Below are 10624 nucleotides of genomic sequence, written 5' to 3' on the forward strand. Positions count from 1 at the left end.
ATTTGGCATGCGTGGAACTTGCTTCACGGTACCCAGAATGGCTGAGAGGGGTGGTACTTTTAGCCCAATAGTTAGGATTCCCACATCTTGGGTGGGATACCCCAGTTCAGATTCTCCCCACTGATAATCAGAAGGGATTTGTACAGGGGGTTCCTCACCTCTCAGGCCATTGGACTATGGCATATAATGTAGGTCATATTCTGATGTAGGTCATATTGAAGTTATTCTACTTCAAAAATAATTTAAAATATTAATTGGGCCAGAGAGAGTGAGAATCACTCTAGAGTCCAGTGGTTAGGCACTCACTTAAGAGGCGAGATGACCCCTGTTCAAATCCCTTCTTCAGGCAGAGGGGGGAACTGAACTAGGATCTTCCACATCTCAGTTAAGTATATGAACCACTGAGCTAAAGTAAGGTTCTCTTTTCCCGCCTCCCCCTTCTCTTCTCCTCCCCCCATGCCCATCAGGTCCATTTTGTATTGAGTTCAGCAGGCACCTAATTTTCTTGAGGGAGGAGGGGGGAAACTTAAGAGTCTAAGCTGCCTGAATCCAGGAGAGGGTGTTCTGGATTGCAGAGATCGGTTCCTAACCCCATGAGAAGGGCAGGGCTTAGAACACACCACCTTTTGCCAGCTTTTCCCATTGGCTAGCTTAGGCAGCTATCTGCCTCATGTGCTGGCTTTTGTGAATTTCATTCTTTAGGTGCCTACCTCTTCATTGTATAGGGAGCCGAGGCACCTAACTCAGGCTTTGTGGTTTTCGCTGTTCCAGTGGTTTCCCAGGCACCTAAGAGTCAGGCGTTGTGACGCTTGGCATCACAACGCTCATCTCCCTTTGCTGATCTGGGCCAAGCTACCTGGATTTCCCCCAAAGGCACTGAGACTGAGGCAGCATGGTAGGGTGGGCATAAACTTCTAGGACTAACATTTAATCACAGAGCCTTTAATGACAGAGTCAAGCCAAATACTGAACTAAGAAAAACAGGAAGGGATCCCCATTTCTTCCTCCTCCTCAGTGACTTATTAGATAGATTAATGGGAACCACTTTTTCCAATTTTATAGAACAAACATGAGGTCCAGCATGGGGAGTTTTTGCAAAGTTGGTCACCACTTCCAGACAGCAGGAGTTAAAAATTACTGAACTTGTGCTGAAAGCGTTCCACCTTTTTACTTGATTATTTAGATCCTCATTGTCCTCCATTAGCCTATTATTGGTATCCTCCAATGCTTCAACTGCCATCTTCAGTTTGCAGTTCTCCTCTTGAAGTTTCTGATTCTTGAACTGAAGGTCTGCTACACAGGTAATCAAGTCAGATGTCTCCCTGTATTCAATAAAGAACAATCATAATTTCATGTTCTTCTCAGTATGAGTCTTCCAACAAGGTAAAATGTGAATAGAAGAATTGTGTTCAGGCAAGTTTTAAGTTGGTAGGCAATTGCTCTATTCTGATGCTACCACAACATCCCCAAATCAAGGCCTTGAACCTACAAAAAACACTTATGAATAACTTTACAGATGTAATAATCCCATTAATGGGGCCATATTCAATGGGCAAGTGTTCACAGGATAAAAAGGTGTGAGTGTTTGATAGTCACTTTCTCATAAGAAGTTACTGGCAACTAGTATATAATTTTAAAAATCCCCCCCACTCCCCCATTGAAAGCCTGTGGTTAGCACAAGCTATATTTCTAAAAAATTGATAGAAGTGAAAATTTCAAAGCTAGATATATGCCTAAACTGGAACCTGAGAGGAGTACACCATTTTGAACGTTTTTTGTATGGTGAATTGAACGCAAAATCATGATTTTTAAGAGCACTATAAATATCAAGATGCTGTTCATCAGTGAAACCCAAACATTAGTTAAAAAACCAACAGAACTAAGGGCTGGGCGGTGGGCACCCTTTGAGATCAGACCCTAAACACACTACTTTTTATATGAATTAACATCAGACTTTGAAAGAACTTGAACAAAATTTCCACTGTTAATTCTTATCAGTGAACACTAGCAAACCAAAGCTGAATTAGCAAAATTTCCGTATAGCAAATGGTATAAGAGGAATTAGCATACGTTACAAGCAGGCACATGAACAGCAGTTGATAAGTTAAGCCAAGTTCTGTATAGAACTTTAAACACTGGTTTTATTCTTAACAAGGGCTGTGTAACTGGGTTTTTGCAAGTCCAAAGAGGCTCTACCAACCAGAGGTTCTCAAAGTGGGGGGCACAGAATGTATCCAGGAAGGGGGGCATGTGAGAAGTTTTAGGGGGGAACCCCCCCCAAAAAAACCTTACTGTGCACATTCAGAGCTGGGTGGCCAGAGAGTAGTGGCTATTGGCTGAGTGCTCAGCTCTGAAGGCAGCATTGCTGCCGGCAGCAGCTGAGAAGTAATGTTAGCATGGTATGGTATTGCCACCCTTACTTCTGCATGGCTGGTGGCAACAGCTCTGCCTTCAGAGCTGGGCACCGAGCCAGCAGTCTCCACTCTCCTTTCAGAGCTGGGTGGTCAGAGAGTGGTGGCTGCTGGTGGGGCAGACAAAGAAGGGGGCACGATCAAATAAGTTTGAGAACAACTGCTTGCAACAGTGCAAAGGAATGCACTTTGATCCCATCATCCATTTTTTTCAGAAGCGAGTTTAGGCCTATTAGAGAAAACGACTGTATTAGGTTTAAGAAAAGCATTGCATGACAAACTTACAGGTCTCCTTTGGACACATCTCCACCTAAGGCCTCTAAACTTCCTGATGTAATGTTTATCCTAGCAGGAGTCTTTTTTGCTGAAAGAGATTTTTCCAGTTTTAGTTTAAGAAAAAAGAAAAAAAAAAAAAGTCAGGTATTCCCGAGTAAGAATGAAATATTCCACACCTGTTAGAATGCTCTCATGCAATTTAAACACAGAATCTTCTGTATTTGTCGTTGTCTCCTTAGCAGTATCTTCCCTGAAACAAGTAAACCATGAGGTTACTCAAAATAGATTCACTCTAGCCTACCTACACAGCCTGTAGTTGACACTCATTCTATTAAAATACATTCAAGTTCCTTGCTATATACATCCCTGATAATCTATTCCTACTCCTTAAAATATAGTGTGACCTTTAATTCCTTACTGACTTTTTTTTTTTTTTTTTTTTAAAAACACACTATGTAGGAAGATGTGTGGTGAAAAGCCACCCTGTGGTCACTATCAGTTGTACGATTCCTGGATGCTAACGTACGCCCTGCATATTAACACTGCAAACCGGACAAGCTATTCTTACTGTCTTGTCTTTATAGAAGACATTTTGTGAAATTAGAAGACAAATTTCTATTACCATTTTCTTTTACAGTCTTCAATCCACTCTTTCATGATAGCATGGTATGTTTCCAGGTCTATCGAGATGTCCCTTTTATCAGGATCAAGCATGTTGCACAGCTCTTCAAGACCACTGTCTTCTGACCCCCGGCTAGTTGTATGTCTCAGATAATCAACTATCTTGGAAACGGCTACTTTTCCTTAAAAATATAATCAGTCTTTGTACCAGATTTTAAAAGTCAAGACAATTTTGTATAGGCAATAAATTGTAATAAGGGGATTGGAATACATTCATAGCATGCTTGAATCTGTGCTGTAGTATGTCTAAGTGACTTGCGATGCTCTAGACCAGCTACTGGCTAGAAAAATTCTAGTGTGACATGGAGAGGCAGAAGCCAGGAGAAAATTTAGGATTAAGAGTTTCAGAGCTTAAAAAAAAAAAAAAGAGGGGGGGGGGTGGAGAATTACTGCAAAGAAAAAAAAAAAAAAAAAAAAAAGGAAAAAAAATAAAAAAAAAAAAAAAAAAAAAAAGGGGGGGGGGGGAGATTTCTGAGGTGAAACCATGCCCCCACAGCAATATTTCTTTAGACAATAACGAGGTGGGATTTTAAGCCACTAACACCAACACTGCCTCCTTAAAAAAGGAAAGCACATAGATGAAAGTTAGTCTTTTATTCTGTTAGGCAATTATATCAAGAGCTAGCAGGAAAATGGCAAGTTACCCCCCTCCCCTCATTAAAATAAATATATCAAATTTCAACCAAAATGAAGATTTTCCCACAAACATTGTACAAAAAAGTACAAGTAGCTCTAAATACAATGACAAGAAGGCAAGCTGAGACGTCTAAGAAAAGAATCCTATCACTTCACTGACATGGTTATAATTTGCATTTCTATGACACCTTTCAGAGGATCTCAAAGTGTTTTACAAACATTTTTTGCCTCAAGTAGGCAATTGTCCTTGTTTTACAGATAGGAAACAGAGAGAGCGAGAGAGACAAGGTGACTAACTGTGCCATCCTAGGTTTTTTGTGGGAAGGCCAGGAGAGTACCAGATCCCCAAACAACCAGTTCTTTGATTTAGCCAGGAGACCACCCTCTCTCTATATGTACCAGACAGATTATATTTTCTTAAGAAGAGATTCTAGTAAGACCTAACACTTGACATTCACTGAGCAAAAAACAGGGTGGGGGGGGGGGGGGGGGTTAAGACACCTCTGCGTTCTGTGTCACATGCACAGAAGATAGTGGTCAACAAGTCTTCTTCGCAGATCAAGCTCACATCATAGGTGTTGTCAGCGTTATTCGCCCATGATAGTCTCCATCCTATGGGGGATAAATACATTATACTACATCTAATTCTCAGTTACCAGGACCTACTTCCAACTACATTTTTGTTTTTAACAACAGCATAAATTTACATGACATTCCCAGGGGTGTTGTAACCTAAACAACAGGCCTTTGATCATACAGCTAACACAAGGCAGACCCTTGCACTTGTGCAGAGACCCACTGAAGTCAACAGGGTCTTCCCACGCATTATAATTTGCAGGCTTGGGAACTAAATATGGCTATGCTATAGACTTTATATACATGGATGGAGTGTATGGAAGTAGAAGATTCTAGACTAGATCTTTATAAAGGGAAAAAAGGGATTGGTAGGCTTCCTTAGACCAAATGCCCCCCTCAGTGTAGTGTTTCAGGTCTTTTTAAAGAATTAGGTTCAATCATTTGAGACAGCCATCATTAGGTAACCTAATGTTTAGGGTTGGTGAAAAGAAAGCTGAATACTGTAAGTGTTTATTGGAATTGTTTACCTCTTTCACTCAACGATAGTCTCTTCACCACTGGAGATTGGAACGCAAAACATTCTGCCTTTTGGACTGTCGTTAAGAAAGGCAAGTTTGGACTTGATGTAAGGTAGTTACATTCGACGTTGGAAGCTGCAGATAGTTGACCCATACGGATGTTAGCCTCTCCACTTTTGAGAAGGGGTGGAGAACTCTCAACTTGGCACATTGGTAGCCATGACTTTCTGGTCTTCTCTTTATTTTTACCAATTGAATAGGTTGCACTGCCAGTGTGGAAGTCAGACGTGCATCGTCTGTGGCCTGCGGCCTGCGGACATGGTGAGAAAATATTGTCTCTACTGGGGCTTAGGAAATATGGCCCAGTAGCCTCATGACTTTTAAAGGTCCTTTTCTTCAATATCTCCTCTAAGTTTTTCTTGATATTAGTCTGTGGGCTGTCAAAGTTCCTAGACTGAAACTTTGGGATCTGTAAAGCAGGATTAGAGACTTGGTCCATCATCTGGATAGTCTTGATTTTTCTGCAAATGCTGTCCACTGGGTTATGATGACGTTTGTTAGTTACATTTTCAGAAGACATCATTGACTTCTGTTTGAAAAGTATCTGAACGAGAAAGAGTGAACACAAAAGTCAGAAATATTGATTAAACATTCTTTGCAGCAGTCTGTATCTAATAGGCAGTCTATACAAAACAGGAGATAGTGGTGGTCTGAAAACTCTTGGATAACATTTGAGTATTTTCTTGCAAGTCTTAATTCATCTAACTTGAAAATAATTAAAGAACTCAAGCTGGTTAGAGGGGAAAAAGGAAAAGAAATTCATCCCCTTTTTTAAAATCAAGATTTAAAGAAGTTTGACTAACTTTATGGTTTTAAAAATAAAGTAGCATTTTTCTAGGTTTTTATTTCCACAAATTGAAGTCTTATTAAAGTTTTGATCTTTTGTTAGAGTTGTTTTATTTACATATTAGGGCACATTTGCGCTTTCCATATAAGCACAAGGCCAAAGGACTAAAAGGAAGAACAGTTATCCAGGAATTTACATAAACTACCTTTTATACTCTCTAGACATTATGAACTTCTGCTTTCATCCAGTAGCATGTCCAACAATTCCAGGCAAAACAACTGCAGTTGTACTAGTCTTTTGACTTCTTGAACTGGTATTTATAACAAGTTCTTAATATCAGCCTGCAACACCAAGTTCCATGAATTTTAAATGGGGTGTTTTCACAAAACAACACTTAGTTTTAAGTTTGCCAGTGTTCAAAGCCACCTTGTTCTGGTACCACGTGAAATGAAAGAGGGGCCCAGGATTAGCATTTTACTGGGCCAACCAAACAAACCGCCCACTCAGAGACACCACCACAATTGCTACATTACTGTGCACTGAGCTAGCTTAAAGCTTTTGAAGAGGTTGGCAAGATGCTTCTTTGAAAGGACTCCACATTTAAAGGGACTCATTTTACATAAAAGTTATGTTTGGGGGAACCGGAGATCCTTCCCTCCTAATCTTCTCCTGCACAAAGGAAACAAGCACAGCTATTTTTTAAAAAAAATTCTAGTGATCAGTTTGTAGATCTTTATATTGATTTGTTTTCAATGTTATTGTCAAGAGAAACAGATTGTTTACAAACAAAACCACCCCCACCCCAATACACACACTTCTTTGTTGAGAAAGTGAAAGTTAAGACTTGTCCTTTTCATTCCTAGTCTAACCAAATAAGGGGACACTGGGCTTTGCATGGGCTAAAAACGTGGCTCCAATCTGAGCATCAGATTGGACTTCTTTGTATCATTCACTAGTCTATTTATTGGTATTCTCTCTTCTCCAAACTAAGCAGTCCCAATCTTCCCAGCTTCTCTTCATAGGAAAATTCACCTATGCCACTATGGTCTTGTCTACCCTAGCATCTCTCCCCACCACCCCCAGCAATTCCCCAGTGGTAGCACCAGTAGAAATAAAAGTGCGGACAAGGCATCAGCCACCAACTGTGTTTTTATCATTAAACTATTTAGACCTGAACAGGGTTAGATGACCAATACCGGCAGTGGCCGGAGCCCTGTTTGTTAGAACGCCAGTCAACGTCAATGAAACTATGGTAGCAACAGCAGGAAACTTGTATTAACGAAGACTAGCGTACACAGCCTAATGTGCCCTCCTTTGGGCAGTTACTATTTCTTCTCTAGCTGTAGGTCTGTACTTCAAGATGGAGGTTTAAATTCCAGCTTGAGGAGACATACCTGTGCTAGCGCTGATCAAGCTAGCATGCTAAAAAAATAGCACCTTGCCATGGTGACAGGTGGGGCCAGCTGTGACAAGCATGTATCCATGAGAGGATACTAGGTGTATACTCCGAGCAGCAACCCTCCCCCCCACACACAGTGCCATGGCTATATTCTATTTTTAGCATGCTAACTCAATCCGAGCTAGTGCTAGTATGTTTGCTTGAGCTGGGAATCATATCCTCAGCTTGAAGCCTACACATACCCAGACTCCCTTCCAATGCCTTCTCAGAACCCATAATGGTATCCTTGCACAACACCAGCAGGCTTCTCTTATTGATTGCAAAATTCCATTTGCCTCCGAGAATTAAAGATCATTAGTGTAAGCGATAGCAATTCAGACAAGTTTAAAGTAAATAAGCAGATCCGCTGTTTCATAAATCAACCAGGGTGTTAATAATATTGAAGCTGTTTGAAAAGTTCAGGGTAAACCTATTATAAAAGGTTATGTTTAGGGTAAAGTTTTCCAGCATTGATGAGAGAGGTGCAGGAATAATCTGTATAGTAGGAGTGCTGAGAGCCATTGAACCAAACCGTAAACCCTAGATAGGGTAGAAGTCACTTCAAGCCAGCACCAGCACCTATGATCTAAAGTATCTAGGCTTAAAAGTTCTGGCTTAACAGCCCTGCAGACTGAAGCCGTCTGCCCACAGAACAGCTACGGTGTGGAAAGCAGCAAAGCAAACTTCCCCTGTGCTGCCCAACCAATCTGCCTCAACCCTTGCCTCAGAGGGACCATCTCAAAATGCAAGATTTTCAAGGGAGCCTGAACAGCTTTGGTGTCAACTCCCATTGAAAGTCATTCTTTACTTGTTAGTCATTTTAAATAGTCAAAAATAGAGTGTTGTCTTAAGAGTTACAACAGCTATATAATGTTGAGCGACTTTATCCAAATGTAAGAGGCAGGAATCCTATTAAATGTATGTCTTGTACAGGGCTGCCACTAGCTAGCTTTACACACTTCAATTTAGTGACACCCAAAAGCTGCTTTACAGCATATTGAAATAGATCTTATTACCAAGAAGTGACACATTCAGAAGACAAACTATTCCATTTTTGCTATAGCAGCAGATATTTTAGTGGGGAAATAATAAGCTACTGAAGCATTATTTTCTGCTACCATTAAATGGTTCGGAATTTACTGCATACATATAAACAATCCTTTAGCCTTAAAAGCAACACCACATTTTAAGCCCAAAATGTTACAGAGTGCTACATAGCCGTGACAACCAAGACATCACTTAAGACATCTTGGGGGCACTTTTACTCCCCTTGACTAAACCAGTTTGAAACACACTCCAAAAAGTTATTTTTCTAAGACTGATTAAGATAATTCATATTTTTTACACTAGCTGATATGCAACCTTTTAGCAGAATATTTCAGAAAGAACCTAAAGCTACCATGGTTTTGATGAAAAGTAATACAAATACAGCTCTTGAATCTATACTTGATTTCAAGATGTTTACTCAAGAGACAGGATCCTGCATTTTCCTATTGTTTTAACAAGAAGTTTTTAGAAGCTACAAACAAATCTTTCCATCTTCATGCCATGATTGCCCTATGTTGTCAAATATTGGCAATACACTCTTTTGTAAAGAGACAAGATTAAAAACATTAGTTATATCTAAATCACCCATTAAGAATATTGAATTTGCAAGCAGATAAAATCAAACCAGAAGGAAAGGGATCTAACCATCCTAATCTTGACAATGTCCTGTTTAAGTCTCATTTCATAACAGCCCTCATAGAAACCCTTTTGAATAGCTCCTACCTACTATTACATACAAAGGGAAGGAAAAATTCTACTCTGCTTCTTTTAAAACCTGAGCAGGGCAACAGAATCCATTTTAACTATCCCACTAATAAAGGCTAAGTGGGATGATTATGGTTGTTTTCTAGCAATACATTTAAATGGCTAAAGACAGCAAACCCCTTTGATAAAAATCAGTTTCAAAGACACACCTGCTACTGTCTGCAGTTCACTCTCAGTGGTTAATAAGTTTGATTAGGTTTGTACCATGTATCAATTTCCCACTCTGTGGCCCTTGCTTTACTTCCAGGTGCTTCATTCCCCTACTAAATGAATCCTTTTGACCTTCTCACTCTTTCCTACAGCATTTTACTGCCTTAGGCAGCCCTTAGCTTTGAAACAATGATGAAAAGAACAAAATAACCCACTGTAGCCTGTGATCCTCTGATAATGGGACATTGCTGGTTCCACCCAGGAGTCATTCTGGTTCCTGCAGCTGTAAGGAACTTGGGCAGAGTGTATAATTTGAGATCTGCACAACTCACCCCATAGTTTTCACCTTTCAACCAGGTGACTCTTGTTGGCAGTTTGAATGAGCCTGGAGACTGCTCAAGAAATCCTCTTGCATTTTGAGATGGTCCCTCTGAGGCAAAGGTTGAAGGACATTGGTTGGGCAGCGCGGGGGAAGGGGGAAGTTTGCTCTGCTGCTTTCCACACCATAGCTGTTCTGTGGGCAGAAGGTTTCAGTCAGCAGGGTTGTTAAGCCAGTACCTTTTGTGAGCACTAAATGCACAAGCATAACCTAACATGAACATTATGGCATTTCAGGTGTTTGCACTATGACTAAGCTGAAAAGGAGTGCTTTATTACAGGGGTTCCCAACCCTTTTTTCCCTGAGGCCCTGTGCAGCTGCAATAGGCACTGCAGCCCACTATTAGCATGGAGTTGTCCAGATGGAAACAGAGAAGCACTGCCAAGTCCCGGTCCGGGGGGGGGGGGCTGTGTAGCTAATACTCCAGGGGGTCTGACAGCCCTGGATTGTGTGGGATCGTGCGGCGGCTGAGAGCAGGAATGGTTGTGAGCCCTCCAGCCACCCTGGGAGCTGCTGCCTCTCGAGGCTGGCCTCTCCTTGCCCACCACCCAGTGGCTCCGCTTTGCCCTCTACTGCCCGCACGGGGCAGGGGCCATCACCAGTAGGGGGAGGAGGCAGAAACTCTGGGTATGTCTACACAACAACTAGACACTTGCAGCTGGCCCGTGCTAGTTGACTCCAGCTCGTGGGGCTCAATCTGTGGGGCTGTTTCATTCTGTGTAGACTTCTGGGCTCTGTTTGGGGCCCAGGCTCTAGGACCCTGCAGAGTGGGAGGACCCCAGAGCTCGGGCGACCAGCCCGAGCCCAGAAGTCTACGCATCAGTGAAACAGCCCCACAACCCGAACCTTCTGAGGGTATGTCTACACTACAGGATTAATCCGAATTTAGATAATTCGAAT

General features: G+C 41.5%; 1 protein-coding gene across 1 annotated transcript; it reads right to left on the reverse strand.

The window, feature by feature from the left end:
* Positions 1 to 1171: 1171 nt before the first annotated feature.
* Positions 1172 to 5702, reverse strand: LOC113405632 (lymphoid-restricted membrane protein; the record flags this gene model as incomplete). Its single annotated transcript, XM_026646853.2, has 6 exons — positions 1172 to 1322; positions 2697 to 2775; positions 2864 to 2937; positions 3310 to 3490; positions 4506 to 4616; positions 5108 to 5702. Coding segments are annotated over 6 exons (1191 nt in total), but the record flags the coding sequence as incomplete, so codon positions are not given.
* Between the last annotated feature and the right edge of the window lie 4922 nt (positions 5703 to 10624).

The sequence above is a fragment of the Terrapene carolina genome, unplaced genomic scaffold (assembly GCF_002925995.2).
Source record: "Terrapene carolina triunguis isolate 2854851 unplaced genomic scaffold, T_m_triunguis-2.0 Scaffold46683, whole genome shotgun sequence".
In the NCBI taxonomy this organism is placed as follows: Eukaryota; Metazoa; Chordata; order Testudines; family Emydidae; genus Terrapene; species Terrapene triunguis.